Raw genomic sequence first — 22,609 nt, 5'->3', positions numbered from 1 at the left:
GCCCAAGATATTTTGGTAGTTACTCTTTCCATAGCAGTTTAGCATTTGCCCAATGGGAAGAGCCACCCTATATCTTCTGCAAAATCCTTAAGCTATATATACCCCCCAAGAGCCACCTGGTTATCCCTTATCTAGGTAGAGGCAGGGACTGGATGTTTTTTGTCATGCTTTTTAGATTCTTGGAGATTTTTGTTGTTGTTTGCTAGGAGCTAAACATCATTGTTATATGAAAATTTGACCATGCATCCACAGTCTTAAGACATGAACCCTTTGTTTCTTTTATTGTTTCAGTTTCTGCAGGATATATTAGATACACTCTTTGTGATTTTGGATGATAATACAGAGAAATATGGCCTTTTGGTTTTTCAGTCTCTGGTAAGTCATTTCCTGAATTTTGATTTTTAAAAAATTTTTATTCTTCTCTCATACAATACATCCTGACTGCAACTTTCCCTACCTCCACTCCCCCCAGGTCCCCCTATCTCCAACCTCCCCCTCTTCCCCAGATCTACTCCCCCTACCCTCATTGTGCCCCGAAAAGAACAGGCCTCCCAGGGACATCAACCAAATATGACAGAGCAAGATACGATAAGGCCAAGCCCAAGCCCACATCAAGACTGGGCCAGGCAGCCGTAGGGGGAAAAGGGTCCCAAGAGCAGCAAAAGAGTCAGACTCCCCAAATCTAGTGTCAGGAGTCCCCCCAAAACACCAGGCCAGCAACCGTAAAGTATGTGCAGAGGACCTAGTGCGGATGCGTGCAGGCTCCGCGATTACCACTTCCGTCTTTGTGAGCCCCCATGACTCCTGCTTAGTTGATGCTGCGGTGTGCTCTCCCAGTGTCCTCAACCCCTCTGGCTCCCACAACTCCCCCTCCCCCTCTTCTGGGGGGTTCCCTGAGCTCTGAGGGGAGGGACATGATGGAGACCTCTGACCTGGGTGTTCTCTCCACCTCTTGTTTGGCTGTGGGTCTTTACATCTACTCCCATCAGCTGCCAAAGGCAGCCTCTCTGATGTTGACTGGACTAGATTCTGATCTATGAATATATGAATCATTTCATTATTTGTTTGTTTGTTTTGCCAGTTGTGTTTGGTTCTACTTTAAGCTCTGGGCTATCTAGCCGTGGGATCCTGGTCATCCAGGCAGTGTCGGGCATGTGCTCCTTATTACTTCTATCATGTGTTTCAAAAAAAAAAATCAGTTGACCTGATCTAGTGAAAGCACAGAGACCCTAGTTGTAAAGCTGGGGAACCAGCATTGGACCGAACCAAGTCCTCTGAATGTGGGAGCCAGCTAGGAGGCCAAGACTGTCTATGGGACCTCTAACAGTGAAGCCAGTCTTTATCCTTAGAGCACAAATGGACTTTGGGAGCCCATTCCCTATGGAAGGATACTATTGCAGCCCAGATACAGCCAGGAGTGCCTAGGCCCTCCCCCAAAGATATGACAGACTTTGACAGTCCCCCTTGGCAGACCTCACTATCCCTGGGAAGGAGGTGGGGTAGTTGGAAGAGTTGGGGGGGAACATGGGAGGATGAGAGGGTGAGGTAATGGGGGGGATGAATATGTAAATATGAGTGCCTCTAAAATTTAAAAAAAATAAAGAAAAAATCTAAAGGCAGCAACTTACTAGACTGAGTTAGCAGAAGATTTCTTTTTAATAAAAAAGCGTCTGAGAATTATCACCCAAGGAAGACTAACCAACCAACCTACCTGTCACACCCCTCCAAGATCAAATTTGAAGAGTTTGCTCAGCAGTTAAGAGCAAGTACTACTCTTCCTGACCCCTCATGTTCCCCTCCCCCCTCCTCTTCTCCACTCCTCTTTCTCCCATCTCCCTCCCCATGTATGTCTGTCTTAGGGTCCCCCTTTGTTTCCTAGTTTCTTTGGAGGTATGGATTGTAGGCTAGTAATTCCTCTATGTCTAAAATCCATATATCAGTGAGTACACACCATGCTTGTCTTTCTTTGACAGGGTTACCTCACTCAGGATGGTTTCTTCTAGTTCCAACCATTTGCTTGCAAATTTCAAGATGTCATTATTTTTTTCCAATGAGTAGTGTGCTCCATTGTGTAAATGTACCTCATTGTCTTTATCCAGTCTTCAGTTGAGGGGCATCTAGGTTGCTTCCAGGTTCTGGCTGTTACAAATGATGCTGCTGTGAACATAGTTGAACAGATGTACTTGTTGTCTGAATGTGCATCCTTTGGGTGTATGTCTGAGAGTAGGATTGCTGGATGTTGAGATAGACTGATTCCCATTTTCCTGAGAAACTGCCATACTGATTTCCAAAGTGGCTGTACAAGTTTGCACTCCTCTCCAGCATAAATTGTCATTGATGTTTTTTTATTTTAGCCATTCTGACAGGAGCATGATAGTATCTTAGAGTTGTTTTGATTTGCATTTCCCTGATGGCTAAGGATGTTAACACTTTCTTAAGTGTCTTTAAGCCATTTTAGATTTCTCTATTGAGAATTCTCTATTTAGTTCTGAACCCCACGTTTTGATTGGATTATTTGGTGTTTTGGTGAGTAGCTTCTTGAGTTCTTTGTATATTTTGGAAATCAGCCCTCTGTCAGATTTGGGTTGGTGAATATCTTTTCCCATTCTGTGGGCTGCCTTTTGGTCTTATTGACTGTGTCCTTTGCCTTACAGAAGCTTCTCAGTCTCAGGAGGTCCTGTTTTTTAATTGCCGATCTCAGTGTCAATGCTACTAGTGTTATGTTCAAGAAGTGGTCTCCTGTACCAATTCATTCTAGGGTACCTCCCACTTTTTCTTCTAAGAGGTTCAGGGTTGCTGGATTTATGTTGAGGTCTTTGATCCATTTGGACTTAACTTTTGTGCATGGCAATAGATATGGATGTATCTGCAATCTTCTACATGTCAGAATCCAGTTATGCCAGCACCATTTATTGAAGATGCTTTCTTTTTTCATTGTATAACTTTAGCTTTTTGTCAAAAATCAGGTGTTTGTAGGTATGTGGATTAATATCATGGTTTTCGATTTGATTCTGTTGGTCTGCCTGTCTGTTTTTGTACAAATACCAAGCTGTTTTCATTACTATAGCTCTATAGTAGAGCTTGAAGTCAGAGATAATGATACCTCTGGAAGTTCCTATATTGTACAGGGTTGTTTTGGCTATCCTGGGTTTTTTGTTTTTCCATATAAAATTGAATATTGCTCAGATTGAGTCAGGAGAAGAATAGAGGAGAGCAAGAAAAGAATACCTTAATAGAAGGAGCCAGTATAGGTTTAAAGAGAAATCTGACACTAGGGAAATGTCCAGAGATCCATAAGTATGACCCTGTCTAAGAATCTAAGCAGTAGTGGAGAGGCTACCTTAAATGTCCTTCCCCTATAATGAGATTGATGACTACTTTTAATGCCATCCTAGAGCCTTCATCCAGTAGCTGATGGAAGCAGAAGCAGAGATCCACAGCTAAGCACTGAGCTGAACTCCTGGAAATCCAGTTGTAGAGAGGGAGGAGTGATGAGCAAAGGGGTCAAGACATGCTGGGAAAACCCACAGAAACAGCTGACCTGAGCAAGTGGGAGCACATGGACCCCAGCCAGACAGCTGTGGAACTAGCATAGGGCCAAACCAGGCCCCCTGAACATGGGTGATAGTTAGGAGGCCTGGGCAGTCTATGGGGCCTCTGGCGGTGGAACCAGTATTTATCACTATTGCATGAATGGACTTTGGGAGCCCATTCCCCCATGGACGGACACTCTCTCAGCCTAGATACACAGGGGAGGACCTAGGCCCTGCCCCAAATGATGTGACAGACTTTGATGATCCCTCATGGAAGACCTCACCCTCCCTGGGGAGAGGATAGGGAGGTCAGTGGGGGGCATGAGAGGATGGGAAGGAGAGGGAACTTCGATTGATATGTAAAATAAGATTGTTTCTAGTTTAAATAAAAATTTATAATAAAAAACAAAAACCCAATAATAATAATAATAAAGTATAGAATTGCTTTGTAAATCTAAAATAAATAGATTCAATGTGAAAAAAAAAATAGCAAGTACTACTCTTACAGAGGACCCAAGTTCAGTTGCATTTGATCTCAACTGAAAGTGATATCAACGTTTGGCACGCAGGAGTCCCACAGGAGAGTTGTATATTCAAGATGAATTGGTACTCCAGTCCAAGGGATAGGGAACTGAAGCTAAAGCTAGGATGGCCCTCTGTTTTTTTGTTTTTGTTTTTTCTTGCCCCCTGGTCATGAGACCCTTTTTGGAAGAGCATAGCCTTTTACATGCTTAAATTACCCCCTTTTCCAAGTTTTGGAGGACACCTGAGTGTTTGTGCCACTTGAACAGGTATTGTTTTATCCGTTCCTGATCCATATTACACCACTCATCATTGTGGTGAATGGAGAGATTCCGGGTAACATAGACACAAACTGGTAAGGTACAGATGTGGATTGTAAAGTCAATGGAAGAAACAAAAAACAAGACATAAATACAGACAATGGAAATCTTATGTTTAGTTCCCATAGGGAACACTAACAGTTTGCTCTTTGAAGACCAAGAGTCTGATCTCTCCTTGAGATTTTTTTTAATTTTAGAAGCACTCTTATTTACATATCAATCCCCCATCCCCTTGTCCTCCCAACCTCCCTGCTCCACACTGAGTCCCCCAACCCATCCCCACTTTTATGAGGTCTCTAAACCATGGTGGCCTTTTTTCTGTCTTCTCAGGTTTTCATCATCAATCTGCTTCGAGACATAAAATATTTCCACTTCCGACCTGTGATGGACACATATATCCAAAAGCACTTTGCTGGAGCCCTGGCATATAAGTAAGTTGTATTTGGTATCATTACAACTTGTATTTGAGTTGAAAGTCAGAAATTTAAGAAGTTCACTTGTAGCCAGCATCCATTTAGCTGACTTTGTAAACTTTATTTTTGTAATTGGGTTAAAAAATATGTAATATAAAATTTACAATCACAACCTTTTTCAAGTTTATGATTCCATGTAGTTAAATAACTTTTTCATATTATTATAGAGCCATCACCAGAACTCCATCCCTCTCCAAAACTTTTTATCCCACAAGCCAAAACTCAGTAACATTCAACAGTTACACTTGTCAGTCTCCCCAGCTTCTGAAAAACATTGTAGCTTTTGTCTTTGAATTTCAAATGCTCTTAATTAAGTACCTCATGTAAGAGTCAAGTATTTGTCCTTTGTTTGTTTATTTGTTTTTGTTGTTGTTTATTTGTTTGTTTGCTTTTGGTTTTTTCAAGACAGGGTTTCCCTGTGTAGCTTTGGAGGCTGTCCTGGCACTCACTCTGGAGACCAGGCTGGCCTCGAACACACAGAGATCCGCCTGCCTCTGCCTCCTGAGTGCTGGGATTAAAGGCGAGCGCCACCAACGCCGGGCTGTATTTGGCCTTTTATGAGTAACTTGTTTCATTTACCATGTCATCAGAGTTCATCCATGTTGTAGCGTATGTCAGAATCTTCTTTTCAAGAATGAACAATAGGAAGCTGGAGAAATGGCTCAATGGGGAAGAGCACTGGCTCCTCTTCTAGAGGACTAAGGCTCAATTCCAAGCACTCAGTGACTGCCCTTCCCCAGCATCCAGCAATAGCTAGTAGTTTCCCAGGACAGGTAGGGCCCCAGGAGCCCCTCCCCTGTCTTTGACTGACTGTTGACAGCCCCAATCTTGTCATACCCAGTGCAGTCAACTGCAAGTGCTCTTAGTTCACTATTGCCATGATCATGATATGCCCAGAAGATAACATTTTAGAGCCCTTCTTGCTGTCATCTGGCTCCTCTAGTCTTTCCCCTTCCTTCCTTTATGTTCCTTGGTCCTTAGAGACAGTGATATAGATGTCCTGTCTAGGACTAAGCACCCAGCAGCCACTTATTCTCAGCACTTTGAGTAGCCATGTGTTTTTGCATTCAGTGCCATTCACCACAAAAAGAAGCTTGTATGGTCAAAATCCAGAGTAGCACTTGTGTATAGGTTTAAACATAAATACTTAGAAGGCAGTTTGATACCATGTCCATCTAGCAAAACAACTATAATAATTGCCCCCTCCATTTTTGTCTTTGTTATTTTAATCAGGTTTACAGTAGTAACCACTGAATTCCTTCCTGTGGAGTGGGCCTCAAATCCAATTAGGGAGCAGTTAGTTAATCTCAAAACACTATTGCCCTGGTGGGCAGACCTCTTGTTTGGCAGGTTAGCATTATAGCACCTAAGGTCCAGTCCTGGGTGAAACAGTTGATGGGTTTGTCACCCTCCACCAAATCTGTGTAGCAGTCTCGGCACTGTGTATGACAGCCAGCAGGGAGGGAGTTTCCAAATCAGTTCCAGTTTGATTTCTCAATGTCCTACAACCAAGGTGTGTGCTGTCTTCAGAGATAAGGTCTTACTAACTATAGAGCAATGGCCATAGTCTGTATTGTTTGGGGTTTCTGTCCCTTCCTGACCAACAGCTCACAGGGCATTGTGATATTTGATTGCCTGTGGCTTCTGGGATTGACATCCACTTGTATAGGTTACTTCCATTCACTTCATTTTTTAAAATGTTTCTAAATTAGCTTATAGAGTAGTAGGTTTCCATATAATTTATTTTTCCAATTTAATTTCTCGTTGATTCTTTATTTTGCATCATGCATTTCAGTCCTGCTCATCTCCCTGTCCCTTCATATCTGTCCTCTACCCTTGCAACATCCCCGCCTCCCCCCTCTCCCCTGCCTAGGACAAAACAAATTAAGATTTAAAAGAAAAGAAAAATCTTGTTGTGGAAGCTATAGTGTGACACAATGAATCACACAATAAGCTCTTTAGTCCATATATCATTACTTAACAGGTGTTCATTGCATTGGTCTGGTTTGAGATCTCTGGGTTTTGCTATACCATTGATACTGGGCCCTCACTGGGGCTCCTCTTGGATATCCTGTTGTTGCCTTGTATCATGGAGATCCTGCAACTTCGGGTCTGCAGGACTGGCCCCTTCGCCCATTCTAACAGATCACAGATGGGGTGGATGCTGGGATGGGCCAACTCATAGCCCTGGTTCTGAGTCTTGGTGGTTGCTGGGTTGGTCAGCCTGCCAGCTCTCCCTCATCCTCAATACCAGGGTGAGATCTCCAGCACTGTCCTAGCTAGTTCAGCCCTTGAAGTGATGAACAAGGAGTGGATCTGGTTCTCCTCCTGTCATGTCCTTGAGGCTGGCTCAACAATATCTATGCCACCAGGGCCAGCTCTACTGTGTTGCCTAGGCAAGGTGTAACTGGTGACAGACAGAGCTAGCCCTCTTGCTCTCATGATGTCTGGGACAGCTCTCCCACCTTCCACAAGGCTTTGAGGGGTGAGGATGGAGGGTGCTTCTGTCCCTTGCCCATGCCATCAGATGGCAGCTGAGAGGCAGGGCCAGATCACCTGTGCACCCATCAATGGGACCAGCTCTACTGTGTTGTCCAGATGTAGTGCAGAGCCCACTCTCCCTAATGCTACAGTTGGTGAGCAGCAGGAGCAGTTCTCTTGCCTGTCACAGGTGCAAGGGACAAGGAGGACAAGGTGGTGCTGTCACCACCACATGACAGATGAGAAGTGGAAAGCCAGCTCTCCCACGACCTCAGGGCAAGCTCACTCATGCGCCCACCTACAGGGTTAGCACAGCTATGCTGCCCAGGTAAGGTACAGGGCCAACTCTCTCACTCTCGTGACCCAGGGGCCAGCTCTCCTACATGCTGTAGGTGTATGTGTGGGGGGGGGCTCTTTCCCCTGCCCACACCACTGCATGACAGCAGTAGTGGGGCTAGGTCTCCCATGTTCGCACCCTTGAGGTTGACTCACCCACACCATTGCTAGCAGGGTCATCTCTATTGTGTTGTTCAGGAGAGGTGCAGGGCCTACTCTGCAGTTGGTGAGGGACTGAGTCAACTTTCCAACCAGGGCCAGGGATCGGGGGCAGGCATCGTTCCCTCACCCACACCACCACATGGCAGACAAAAGGGCCAGGACCAGCTTTCCCACTCTCACACCCTCGGGGCCAGATCGCCCTTGATATGGTCAGGTCTGTCATGCTGCACAGGCAAGGTGCAGGATCTACTCTCTCAAGTTCTGTAGTCAGTGAGGAGTAGGACCAGTTCTCTCTAGTGTTGCAGCCAATGAGGGACAAGGCCTACTCTGTGCAACCCTATCCTCTGCCTTTGGTATTAACAGGAGCCACAGACATGAATACAGGCTTGCCACCAATCTCAGCCAGCTCCTCACTGCCTTCGACTCTTTGGATCTGCCTTTTTCCACAAGACATGAACCATTCTCTCTCTTCCTCCAGACCCCACGATATATTTGTTCACCACAATAGAGCCCATCTACCAGGCACCTTGGGGCATTGGGTCAGCCCTTGTTTTCTTCTCTGATCCAGGGTGGCCCCAGACTGGCATGTGGGTCTTTGTCTCCCACTCAGTCTTACTCTCCACATAATTTCTTCCACCCTTACTTTTAGTTAACCTTCCTCCCAACCCCCTCTTTGTTTAACCCTTACCAACCTAGTATTCCTCCTCTCCACTCACATTTCCCATGTGTTCCACTGTCTGCTCCCCTTCAGGCCTCTTCCCAGTTTTCCACCTAGTTGTAACAATTTTCTTAGATCTTCAGTGACCCACACAAATTCTCACAATCATGTTGACTGGTAGAACAATAGGAAATGAGCATATATGAGATCTAAACAGAGATATTTTTGTTTCTGCAAATTTGAATGCCTTTAAATTATTTTTCTTACCTTATTGCTGTAGGTAGAACTTCTCATAAAAATAAGTGGTTAAAAACAAGTGTCCTATAGGGATTGAGATGGGGGGGACAGGGGAGGAGGGGAAGGAGAGGGAACTGGAATTGACATGTAAAAGAAGCTTGTTTCTAATTTAAAATTGGTCTAATTACATATATATATATATATATATATATATATATAATATATATATATATATATATATACACCAAGTATCCTAGCTAGGTGGTAGTGGCACACACCTTTAATCCCAGCACTCAGGAGGCAGAGGCAGGCAGATTTCTGTGAGTTCGAGGCCAGCCTGGTCTATAGAGTGAGTGCCAGGATAGGCTCCAAAGCTACACAGAGAAACCCTATCTCAGAGGAAAACAAAACAAACAAAAAAACATGTGTCCTTTACTTTATCTTTATCTTAGAATAGCTGTTAGTCACAAACAATAGATATGAACTGCAGTCTTTCTGCTGGGAAGTTAAAATACAATTTATTACATAGTTACTGTACTTTTTCTTTTAAGAACTGATAATAAGCCAGGCGTTGGTGGCGCCCACCTTTAATCCCAGCACTCAGGAGGCAGAGGCAGGTGGATCTCTGTGAGTTTGAGGCCAGCCTGGTCTCCAGAGCGAGTGCCAGGATAGGCTCCAAAGCTACACAGAGAAACCCTGTCTCGAAAAACCCAAAACAAAACAAAACAAAACAAACAAACAAACAAAAAAACCTGATGAACCTACTGAAATTCAGTCTTGTTTGCATGAGAAACTAACATTATAGCATCCCAAATAAAGATCAAATAAAACAAAAAGATGCTTCATGTGAAATGAGTTAGCTAAGACCATTGGATAAATAAGATGTTGCCATTTTTATAAAATTAATATAATTTTTACTGCTATAAATAAAGCTTAACAGTGGCAAACCTGCAGAGTTCTTTGGCACTTTGGAGAGTAGATACTAGTGCTTTGTGTACTGTTATTTTCTTCATATGCTCAGTGAATAGAATGAGGCACAGCGGGGTTAAATAATATGCCTAAGAACACAGAACTGCATACTAGTAGGCCCCAAAGCTTATAACCTTTACCTCTGTTAATCTCTTGCCATGTAAATGTGTCTATCTTCTTGTTAGATGATGGACCTGCCACTTTAAAATATGGTACGTTAAGAGATTAGAAGTGGCTGGGCAGTGGTGGCACACACCTTTAATCCCAACACTCCCAGGAGGCAGAGGCAGTTGGATTTCTGAGTTTGAGGCCAGTCTGGTCTACAGAGTGAGGTGCCAAAACAGCCAGGGATACACAGAGAAACTCTGTCCCAAAAAGCTGAGAAAGGGAGACAGAGACAGAGACAGGGAAGGGAGAGATTAAGAGATATTAGATGTGGCAGCCCAGTAGAAATCAGGCCACATATCTTCTGTAGGCTATGCATAAGAACAAAGAACCAACAGACACTTTCTGTGGCTGTTATAGGAAGCCCAGCTTCCCTCTGCTGCTAAGGACAAGACATCTTTAAACTATGGTCTCACCTAGTGCCTCCCTCCATGTCAGAAGTCACATAGGCTAGGCCAAGAAGTATGAATTGTGTCCACTTACTCTGGAAACCTGTAAGGATCAGAAACCCCATCCACTCCATAAATTTGAAGGCTCTTTCCTCCAAGACTTCCTCATAATGTACAGAGCATTTGTCTCCTCATGCTTTCCCATTGCCTCTTTAGTTGTGGCATTCTCTCTCCTACTAAAGCTTGTTCTGAAGGGTCATTTGTTTCAGCTCTTTTACACAAACCTGCTAAGTCTTCTCTTTTAAATTATAATACTTTTGATCCAGTAAATGTATTGCTTTCAGTTGGCTTGGTTCTTTGGAAAATGGGGTGTGGAATGGAGTGGCGTTTAGAACTATACACTTTTATTCAGTGTATGTACTAGAGATATTGCAACTTAAAAAGAATCAAAATACATAATACAATCTTAAGTTTAGGGGGAAGTGTGAGTGGGAAAGAGTGCTTGTGACTGCTGATAAAAAGTCTGTAGCTCCTTATGGACAGAGAATGTCTATCTTTCTCAGATAATGTGAAAATTCCACAGCTGTGATGGATCCATCACTCTAGCTCATCAACAGAATATTATTTCCTATTTGGCAGTTCTTTGCTATTTTTCTATTTGACTAAATATAAATTTGAGATTCATTTGCCTTTTGATTAAAATTGAATTTCAGTGAATGTTCTCTTTGCAGGGAGCTCATCCGCTGTTTGAAGTGGTACATGGACTGCTCAGCAGAACTGATTCGGCAGGACCACATTCAGGAAGCCATGCGGGTAACATCACTGGGAAGGGGGCCACTCCTGCAGTTATTTGTGTGCAATATGATTGCTATGGTGCTCATGACAACTGTAGTGTGCTGACCTGCTCTCAGGAATGAATGCCTTGATCCATGTGATCTCCTTTCTTCCTCAGTTGTGCTCCGTAAGAGCTTTTCACCTCATCATTTTACCTTGAAGCAGGAAGTGAACATGGCTCCTGGCCATCCTCCTCTGCCTTATTTTTGCCAGTAGAATCAGTTTACCCTCCCACTGGCTCAAGTATTGATACTACTTCTAAAATAATAGTGGGAGGATTATATATTAGAATTAAGATTAAATATAATTTCTTTCTTTGGTGGATACTAAATACTGGTTTTGGGGACTGTGTTACATAAAGAGAGAGAAGTGGATGGATGGTCATCTGAAGATGTTTGAGAAGATGACCTTAGAACCTTGGCCTTAAGGAGAATCTGGAGTCTTCTGTGGGCTGATGGTCAACACACTGGCTTAAACAGGTTTCCTGACAATGCAGCTTGCCTTTCATTGCTGGGTAGCTCCAGATGCTAAGAGGCTCCCCTCACTGTGAGTTAACTTCAACCTATTAACTTCTTTTCATGGCTCCTCTCTACACAATAGAGAGCTATATAAGAACAGTTAAATCTTTTTTTTTTTCCAAATGTTTTCAAGAAAGCTTTCATGTTTTCTGGAAATACCCTTAAAGCAAGATCATACTTTCTGTATCTGCCCCTGTCTTATCTTGTACTTGGGTTAGCTTTCCTTAAAGCTGCTTCTTAATTATGTTTCTCACACTTTCTACATTGTAATTAAAAGGAGAATGGATGGCATTAAAGTTGTTCATTTTTCTGTCTTCTTTTAATATCACATCATCCATACTAAGTATAGGCCCTGTGTTGTGTATTGTTCATCTTGCTTACGTAGCACAGATAGCATGGGTAGGATAAAGTCACAGATCTCTACTTTTCTTTGACTCTCTGAACATACTTTAAATTCCTAAGGCTGTAAGGGTTTTTTTTTTTCCCTTCATACAAATGTTCATTAAATAGTTACTGTCTGTTCTGGGTACTAAGAAGCTTACATTAGACCATACAAAAGATTCTGTGTGAGCCCATTAATTAATTACTTAAGGGTACTATAGAAAATTTGGAAAATTTCCCCATCAACATTGGCATGTCATTATGCAGGTCTTATTTAGAAAGCCATATAGTTAAGATTTAATGGGTACCTCCCTGGAGAATGGATGGGGGATGGGATGGGAAGGTTGGTGGGGGGCATGGGAGGATGGGAAGGAGAGGGAACTGGAATTGATATGTAGAATAAGATTGTTTCTAATTTAAATAAAATGTATTTAAAAAAATTTTCTTGAGTACATATTTCCTATCCTGGAAAGAAGACACTATCTCAACACACATCCTGGTCCTCTGGCTCTTATCATTGTTCTGCCCCTTCTGTGATATTCCCTGAATCTTAGCTGTAGGGACTGCATTGCAGATACATCACTTGGGGTTAGGCAACCCACTGTCACTTGTTCTTTGCATTTTTATCAGTTGAGGGTTTCTGTAATAGTCCCTGTCCTTTGCAAAAAGAAGTGTCTTTTATGAAGGGTGAGGGCTAACTTAGCTGTAGGAATAAGAATAAGTATGTAGAATATAGTTAGAAATTACACTGGTTTAGGAAAGTGGCAGTAGTGGGTTCTTCTCTAGGGTCCATGATCTCTTCGGCTATAAGTGGTTAGCTAGGTTTGTAGTTCCAAGCATGAATTCCCTATTAAGTGGGCCAGAGTCTAAATAGGCAGCTGTTGATTACATACCAGATAAAAGGGCTACTATTACAACAGTGGGAATATCTTGCTGGGCTGCTCATGGTTGTGGTTCATAGACTTTAAAGCTGGGCAGGACTATTGATTGCTTTTCTCCTTTGATAGCTTGCAAAGCACATATGAGAGTTAGTCCTCAGGGAGGTGGCTTCCAGGCCAGTTCCAGCTTGTTCCCTCAAGTCTGTTGTCTAAGGTGTGTGGTGTCTTCAGCAATAGTCTTACCTTCAAGTTCTGGGAGGCAGCCAAGGTCAATGGCAATAGTTTATATGGTTTGGGAATCTCTTGGACTCCCTTACCAATAACTTGAAGGGAAATTTCTCACGCTTAGCACTGAGGGATTTCTAGATAGTCTATGGCTGTTGGGGAAAGCATTATTACCCTGTGTGGCATGTCTTAGTCACTGTTCTATTGTTGTGAAAAGATGTCATGACCAAGGAAATTCTTTTTTTTTTCAATTTTCAATTTTCTATTCATTTTACATACAACTACAGTCTCCTCCCTCAACCCCCCTTCCTCTTACCCCCCACATCCACTCCTCAGAAAGGGCAAGGCCTCCCATGGGGAGTCACAAAGCCTGGCACATCAAGTTGAGGCAGGACCAAGCCCCTCCCCCCTGCATCAAGGCTGAGCAAGGCATCCAGCCATAGGGAATGAGCTCCAAAAAGCCAGCTCATACACCAGTGATAGATCCTGGCCCTGCTGCCAGAGGCCCCACAAACAGACCAAGCCACACACCACCCACATGCAGAGGGCCTAGTTCGGTCTCATACAGGCTCCCCAGGTGTCAGTCTAAAGTCCATGAGCTCCTGAAGCTCAGGTCAGCTGTCTCTGTGGGGGTTTTAGTCACTATCCTGACACCCCTTGCTCATACAATCCCTCCTCTCTCTCTTCAACTGGACTCCCAGAGCTCATCCCAGTTTGTGGCTGTGGATCTCTGCGTCTGCTTCCATCAGTCACTGGATGAAAGTTCTATGATAACAATTAGGAGAGTCACCAATCTGTTTTCAGGGGAGGGCGGTTCAGGCACCCTCTCCACTATTGCTAGACGTCTTAGCTGGGGTCATCCTTGTGGATTCCTTGGAATTTCCCTAGCACCAGGTTTCTCCCAACCCCACAATGGCTCCCTCTATCAAGATATCTCTTTCATTGCTCTCCCCCTTCATTCCTCCCCCAACTCAACCATCCAGTTCCCTTGTGTTCTCATCCCCCTTCCTCTCCCCTCTACCTCTCCCCTTCCCCCAGATTATCCAGGAGATCTCACCTGTTTCCTCTTCCTAGGGTGATCCATATGTCCCTCTTACGGTCCTCCTTGTTAGCTAGCTTCTTTGGGGCTGTGGATTATAGCCTGGTTATTCTTTGCTTTACATCTAGTATCTACTTATAAGTGAGTATATACCATGTTTATCTTTCTGGGTCTGGGTTACCTCACTTGGGATGGTTTTTTTTCTAGTTCCATCCATTTGCCTGCAAATTTCAAGATGTCCTTGTTTTTTACTGATGAGTAATACTCCATTGTGTAAATGTACCACATTTTCCTTATTCATTCTTCTGATCCTAGGTCTTGAGGTAAATTGACTCCTGATCTTCTGAGAAGCTGCCATACTGATTTCCAATGTGGCTATACAAGTGCACTCTGACCAGACGTGGAGGATTTGCTCCACATCCCTTGCTCCACATCCTCTCCAGCATAAGCTGTCCTCAGTGTTTTTGATCTTAACCATTCTGACCAGTATAAGATGGTATCTCAGAGTCATTTTGATTTGCCTTTCCCTGATGACTAAGAATGTTGAGCATTTCCTTAAATGCTTGGCTATTTGATATTCTGTTGAAATTTTTCTGTTTAAATCTGAACCCCATTTTTTAATTGAATTATTTGGTATTTTGGTGTCTTTATCTTGAGTTCTTGTATATTTTGGAAATCAGCCCTCTGTCAGATGTGGGGTGGGTGAAGATCTTTCCCATTATGTAGACTGTCGTTTTGTCTTATTGACAATGTCATATGCCTTACAGAAGCTTTTCAGTTTCAGGAGGTCCCATTTGTTGATTGTTGTCCTCAGTGTTTGTGCTACTGGTATTATATTTCAGAAGTGGTCTCCTGTGGCAATGCATTCAGAACTACTTCCCACTTTCTCTTCTATCAGGTTCAGTGTAAATGGATTTGTTTTGAGTCTTTGGTCCACTTGGACTTGAGTTGTGTGCATGGTGATAGATACGGATCTATCTGCAGTCTTCTACATGTCCACATCCAGCTATGCCAGCACCATTTGTTGAAGATGCTTTCTTTTTTCCATTGTACAATTTTGGCTTCTTTGTCAAAAATCAGGTGTTCATAGGTGTATGGATTAATGCCAAGGTCTTCAATTCAATTCCATTGGTCCACATGTCTGTTTTTAATGCCAATACCAAGCTGTTTTTATTACTATAGCTCTATAATAGATCTTGAAGTCATGAATGGTGATGCTTCCAAAAGTTCCTTTATTGTACAGGATTGTTTTAGCTATCCTGGGTTTTTTTTTTTTTCCATATAAAGTTGAGTATTGTTCTTTCAAGGTCTGTGAAGAATTGTGTTGGGATTTTGATGGGGATTGCATTGAATCTGTAGATTGCTTTTGGTAAGATTGCTATTTTTACTATATTGATCCTACCTATCCAAGAGCATGGGAAATCGTTCTATTTTCTGATATCACCCTCAATTTCTTTCTTCAAAGACTTAAAGTTCTTGTCATACAGGTCTTTTACTTGTTTAGTTAGAGTTACTCCCAAAATATTTTATATTATTTGTGGCTATTGTAAAGGGTAATGTTTCTCTGATTTCTTTCTCGGCCATTTATCATTTGTATATAGGAGGGCTACTGGTGTTTTGAATTAATCTTATATCCAGCCACATTACTGAAGGTGTTTATCAGCTGTAGGAGTTCCCTGATAGAATTTTTGGAGTCACTTATGTATACTATCTGCGCATAGCAAAAGTTGACTTCTTCCTTTCCAATTTGTATTCCCTTCATCTCCTTTTGTTGTCTTATTGCTCTAGCTAGAATTCTGAGTACTAGAATAGATATGGAGAGAGTAGACAGCCTTATCTTGATCCTGATTTTGCATTTCTCTCCATTTAATTTGATGTTGGCTGTCCACTTGCTGTAAATTCCCCTTATTATATTTAGATATGTTCCTTGTATTCCTGATCTCTCCAAGACCTTTATAATGAATTGTTGTTGGATTTTGTCAAAGGCTTTTTCAGTATCTAATGAGATAATCATGTGGGCTTTTTTTTTTCAATTTGTTTATATGATGGATTATATTGACAGATTTTCATATGTTGAACCATTCTTGCATCTCTGGAATTAAGCCTACTTGATTATAGTGGATGATTTTTTAAAATGTGTTCTTGCATTTGATTTGCCAGTATTTTATTGAGTATTTTTGCATCAATGTTCATGAGGGAGATTGGTCTGTAGTTCTCTTTCTTTGTTGTATCTTTGTGTGGTTTGGGTGTCAGGGTAACTGTAACCTCAAAAAAAAAAGTTTGGCAATGTTCCTTCATTTTTTGTTGTATAGAACAATCTCAGAAGTAGGCCAAGGCAATTCTTATAAAACAAAACATTTAATTGAAGGCTTGCTTGCAGTTCAGTATCACAATGATGAGAAGCATGGCGAGCAGGCATGACAAACATTGTGTTGGAAATGCAGTTGAGAGCAACATCCTGACAGACAGACAGACAGACAGACAGACAGACAGACAGACAGACAGACACTGGGATTGTTATAGAGTTTTGAAACCTCAATGACCACCCCCAGTGACACACTTCCTCTAACAAGGCCATACTTCCTAGTCCCTCTAATTCATTCAAATGGTACTCCTCTCTGCTGACTCAACACTCAAATATATGAACCTATAGGGGCTATTCTTATTCAAACCACCACATGGCATAACTCCATTACATACATACACACACACACACACACACACACACACACACACACACTATACACTGGCATACATGAATGTGTGTGTATGTTTGTCTGTGTGTGTGTGTGTGTGTGTGTGTGTGTGTGTGTGTGTGTGTGTGTTTAAGCCAACACAAAATAATGTGTTTTCTTTGACTCTTTCAAATATCTTTAGTGTGTTTCTCTTTCCTCCCTGCCCTTCCCCAGATAAAGTCCCCCTCCTCATTTTTCCCATTTCCCCCTTCACAGCAAGTGTCCTGTTCCCCTTTCTTTTTCTTGAGCCATCCCCCTCATGGTCCCTTTTTATTTTCCTGGTTTCTGTAGTTACTCCCAAGTTATATACTAACATCTAAAAATTCAGAACTAGGACCCACAAATGAGAGATAATATGTGGTGTTTGTCTGAATCTGGGTTACCTCACTCAATATATTTTCTAGTTCCATCCATGTGCCTGCAGATTTCATTTTTCTTTACAGCTGAGCAGAATTCCATTGTGTATGTGTACCACATTTTCATTATCCATTCATCAGTTGAATGTCCTTTAAGTTGTTTATATTCCCTGGTTATTGTGAACAGAAGTAGCAATAAACATGACCAAGCAAGTATCTGTGGATTATGATATGAGGATGGCTTTTGACAGTGTTCACAAATTTAACATGCTTTTCACTGCTGAGCTGTATCACTCTTTGTGGTGATAGAAAAGTTATAATAGAGGATGGAAAGATTACTCAGTGGACAAGAGCACCTTCTGTGTAAGCATGAGGACCTGAGTTTGAATCTGAGTACCTAAGAAGCCTGGCATGGCCACAAGCATGCCTGTAACCCCAATTCTACAGGAGTCAGAAATGAGGAACCCTGGGGCTTTCCTGCTGCCAGTCTAGCTCCAAATTCTGTGACAGACATTGTCTCAAAGACACCTGAAGTCTTCCTCTAGCCTCTACACATGCACACAGGTGTGTATACATACAAATATATACACCACTAGGCTGGAGAGATGGCTCAGAGGTTAAGAGCACTGACTATGCTTCCAAAGGCCCTGAGTTCAATTCCCAGCAACCACATGGAGGCTCACAACCATCTATAATAAGATCCGGTGCCCTCTTCTGATACACAGACAGAATATTGTATATTAACTAAATAAATCTTAAAAGAAAAAAAAACACAAACAAATATATACACCTCACACACCAGGTTGCACAGGACTTTCTTTGACACCACCCTGTGTTCCTTTGCATGCTATTTTATGTCATAGGACCTAGTATAAAAACTAAGCCATCATGTGTGAAAAATGTGAACAACTTTGCTATTAGATTCTGCCCTTTTGAAACTAGTAAATATTTCTTAGAGTATCTCTTGTAGTTATTTCTGACTGAAAAACAGCTAAACAATTGGGCAGTGGTGAATATATATATATATATATATATATATATATATATATATATATATAGTTTTTTGAGACAGGGTTTCTCTGTGTAGCTTTGGAACCTGTCCTGGCACTCTCTCTGGAGACCAGGCTGGCCTCCAACTCAACAGAGATCCGCCTGCCTCTGCCTCCTGAGTGCTGGGATTAAAGGCGTGCACCACCAACGCTCAGCCACAAGAAAATATATTTAATTCAAGATATTGTAGTATATAACTAGATATAACATAATAGAAATAGTAGACTTTCATATTTTTAAAAAATAACTTTTTCTGTCCGTTTCCCATAGTCTACATAACCACTGATCCTTTTCCTTCTGAGGTTAGGCATCTGACAGTAAGACATTTAACAGGCTCACATTCTATCCTAAGCATGTGAAACTTTTGAGAAATTTTTCTGGGACTGAGAATATCTGTGTCACAGTAGAGGAAATAACTTCTACTTGAGTGACTCAAATAACCTAATTGTAAACTGAGATGGCACTTTTGCTTCCCAGCCACCCAGTCCCAAATAATCACTTAGAAGGGTAATACTAATTACAAACAGTTTGGCTTATTGCTCAGGCTTATTGCTAACTAGCTCTTACTTTTAAATTAACTAATTTCTATTAATCTATATATTGCCACGTGGCTCATGGCTTTACCTGTGGTCTAGTACAGCTTGCTGTTCTGGCAGCTGGCTGGCGTCTCTACTCCACCCTTTTCCATGGATTCAGTTTGGCTTTCCCGCCTAGTTATATTCTGCCTTGCTATAGGCCAAAGCAGCTTTTATTATCAAACAATGAGAGCAACACATATTCACAGCCTACAGAAGGATTATCCCACAGCACCTAATAAATGAGACTGGGTCTTGGTATTTTATATTTTCTGCTGCACAGGCATGAAGAGTCACTAAAATACAGATATAGAGGAACAATCTATAGCTTGCAAGTATCTATCTGAACTTATAAAGTAACAGACTTTTCAGATTCTTGATTCCCTAGATGTTAAAAGTCTTCCTGCACTGTATGAGGCCATTGTATCCATTACTTTTTTCATTGCTGTGATCAAATACCCAGTAAAAACATGGCAGGCAAGACATGACATCAGGAGTGACCTGGTCTGTGGCACAAAGCAGTAAACAAAGGAAAATACAAGTCCTTTTGTGGCTTTCTCCTTCCCCACCATTTAAAAAAATAATTGAATTACATTTGTTTGTTTATTTGTTTGGGGATATAGAATGTGAATGTGGAGGTCAGAGAACAATTTACCAGACACATTTTCCCAAACTAACCATCACTCATACAAACTGAATTTCCTAAACCAAGCCTAACAGGCAGATGCTAAAAAGAGGCTAAGAATTGTTTTTCTATGTATCTCAAGTAACTGGGTTTTACTTGTTTTAATCCAGTGTTTTTGCCTTTCCTTTATGTGAGATAATGTGGCATTTCTTTAATCAGAAAACAGTCTTGGGGCTTGAATCTGTTCTCTTAAAGGAGAATTGCTCTGTGATAAGTGTCAGCCAAATTCTAAGAACCCATCAGAGTCACAGTCTGCTCTTCAGCCATTTTTTGAGGACATTGCCTTCTATGTTGCTCCTAAAATGTTAATGGCAGGTGTCATGGCTGGAAGGAACTGGAGAGTGGATGTGTCAAGTACACAAGCTGCTGTGTAACCTAGGACTAGTTTTCCACACTTCTCTGACTTTCTGTAAGAAAGCAGAAGTCACTATTCCAGACCCCACCTGTAACATAAAGTTACAGGAGACTCCTTAAAAGACCTTTCCTTCATACAGCTAACTCAAGAGTACTTAGACCAGGTATGTGACATATGCCTATAATCCTAGCACTCCAGAGGACGTACATGCAAGTGGATAATGAGTTTGAGGTCAGCCTGGGCCACACAGCAAGACCTTGCCTCAAGACAAAAAAAAAAAAAAAAAAAAAGTACCTAAGCCATATCCTTGCCTTTTGGGGTTTTGCATTTTCTATCAAAAAAAAAAAAAGCTGAATTTTCTTTGAATTCTTAATGTCCTTTAACTCTTTGAAAAACTGTCTATGACTTAATTCCAGAAATTCCAGAACCTAGAGAATGATTATAATGATTATAATATGATCATTCCATTAGTAACCAGACAGCCTCTGCTTAGCAACAGTTTGCATCTTTGAGAAAAGATTTTTAAGAATAGAGTGTCCATCGAAATCACTTGTCACCTGATTTTTTTTTTCTGTTTCTTTGCCCTTACATTCTTGTTATGTGAGTTTCTAACCATCTTAAGTGTCTCCCCACTACTTTTCCTCCTGCATTTCTAGGCCCTGGAGTACCTTTTCAAGTTTATTGTGCAGTCACGAATCCTGTATTCAAGAGCCACCTGTGGGATGGAAGAGGAGCAGTTCCGGTCTAGCATTCAGGAGCTTTTCCAGTCCATCCGGTTTGTGCTGAGTCTGGACAGTAGAAACTCAGAAACACTGCTCTTCACTCAGGTCTGTGAACTGTGGGGAAACAGTGTGGGGATTCTTGTTGCTATTGTTGTGTTGTTTGGGGGATTTCTTAAATTAAATTACTTCTTTGACAGTTTCATTATAATAACTTCTAATTACTCTTTTCCTAACCTTCTTTTATCTCCTTCCCTCCTTAACAACTTTCTGCTCTTTCCTACCAGTCCCTTTGAGAGATTCCTGATTCTTGGCTTGGTTTTGTGGCCCATTTAGTTTAATCATGGCTGTCTGTGTAACCATTGGATTGGAACTGTCTGTTGGAGCCTGGTGGACTATCCAATGGATACTCAGCTGAAGGCAGTGACTTCCATCTTCTCTGAGCCTATTAGTAGCAAGTAGTTTAGTAGTGAGGGGTAGACCCCCAAGACCCTCTTCCACCCATGCCTTAGTCTTGAGAGCCCCATTCTGGGACAGACATCTACAGTTATTGTGTGGGGAGGTGTTGCTGCTAGGATTCTCTGCCTTAGCAGGCGGTTTCTTTGTCTGATTTCTAGAATTTGGGGAAAGGTGATTTATAAGTAAATACTTGGTAGAACGAAATGTTGCTCTTTTCTTGAGAACCAACTTTGCCTCAGCTATGAGACATGGAAGAATCTAGTGGCTTCATACTAGAAAGCAGAACTTCGCTATTATGAATTCTCTTTAGACCAAAATTGCTAGATAGGGTTTCTCTATATAAAAGTCCTGGCTTTCCTGGGAAGTCGCTCTGTAGACCAGGCTGGCCTAGAACTCACAGAGATCCGCCTGCTTCTTCCTCCCAAGTGCTGGGATTAAAGGCGTGCGCCACCACCACCCAGCCATATTATAATTGTTATGAATATCATATTCATAGGGGATATTTAAAATATATAGGGAATTTCTTAATTCATTTTTATTACACTTGCCTATTATAAATGTTAAGAATGAGATAAATTGAAACTTAAGAGAAACAACTGAATGCACTAAGAATTAGAGCTAAATTCTATTAGAAATATCAATGTTAGAAAGAAATTTTCTTTCTCATACCAAAAATTCCTAACCAACTAGTCTGTTCCCTTTACCAAGCAGACTGTGCCATAATAAATCAAACATTCATTTCTCCATCCACATAGAGGCTGCATTTATTTTTTCTTATCAAATTAGTAGGCTTTTACCTAGTGGATTATAGTTCTTCTGCTACTTGAAACCAATTGTGCCACAAGCTGTCAACAAAGATCAGATAGCTTCTCTGTCTCCCCATTCCATGACTGAATGTGTTAGCAGTGAAAATGTATGTTTTAAGCCCTGTCTTACTTTTAGAATAGTCTATTTTTTTGTCTCCTACTTGCCTCTGTATTGTTTCTTGATGCCCATGAATTATCTGTAGGTTCTTTGGCCAAAGAGCAGGTGATCATCTGGGAGCTACATGTAATAAAGGAATTCTCAAGGTTTTCAAGAGCCTGTCTAAGGAAACTCCCTTACATGAGTTCACTCTAAAAGTACCACAAGAAACTCATTTTCTCCCTGACTTTCCCCAATCTATATGTTCATTTTAATAGCTGCCAAGGTATCCTGCTGCTTCTCTCCCCCAAAAGAGTTACAGAGAGATGGAAGGTAGCTAACAGAGCAGGGTAGACATGCTTTCTGGGTATTTGTCAGCGCTTTGTACAAACAATAGTGCTCTTGCTTGGCACAGGGACATGCTCTTATCAAAATGTTCTTGCAGAGCCAGCTTTTGTCACTGGTTGAATACTGTGCATTTCATTTGCCGCCTCCTTGGGTCCTTGTGAGAAACATCAGGACAAATAGCTTAGACCTGGTAGACCTGATATCAGTTTAAGTACATTTAGGGTTCAAATCTGATACTTTGCTATTCAATTAGACTTTCTATCATTGATCATGACTATCAGAAGCTGTCAGAGTGTGCCTTTCT

At 41.7% G+C, this 22,609-nt stretch overlaps 1 protein-coding gene across 8 annotated transcripts in view; it reads left to right on the top strand.

The window, feature by feature from the left end:
* Positions 1–22,609, top strand: part of Dock3 (dedicator of cytokinesis 3) — a 309,043-nt gene that overhangs the window by 193,047 nt on the left and 93,387 nt on the right. For all 8 annotated transcript variants that reach the window (XR_003485121.2, XM_027414437.2, XM_027414435.2 and 5 more), the window contains 4 exons: positions 292–375; positions 4,706–4,806; positions 10,977–11,058; positions 20,533–20,703. Coding sequence is in view for 7 of the 8 variants with exons in the window: in XM_027414437.2 (XP_027270238.1) it covers positions 292–375; positions 4,706–4,806; positions 10,977–11,058; positions 20,533–20,703 (438 nt within the window). In the remaining variant the exon portion in view is untranslated. The remainder of the gene's footprint in view (positions 1–291; positions 376–4,705; positions 4,807–10,976; positions 11,059–20,532; positions 20,704–22,609) is intronic.

Source organism: Cricetulus griseus, chromosome 4, assembly GCF_003668045.3.
Source record: "Cricetulus griseus strain 17A/GY chromosome 4, alternate assembly CriGri-PICRH-1.0, whole genome shotgun sequence".
Classification (NCBI taxonomy): domain Eukaryota; kingdom Metazoa; phylum Chordata; class Mammalia; order Rodentia; family Cricetidae; genus Cricetulus; species Cricetulus griseus.
Note: the sequence above shows the minus strand (reverse complement) of the source record. Positions and strands in the feature narration are given on the sequence as shown.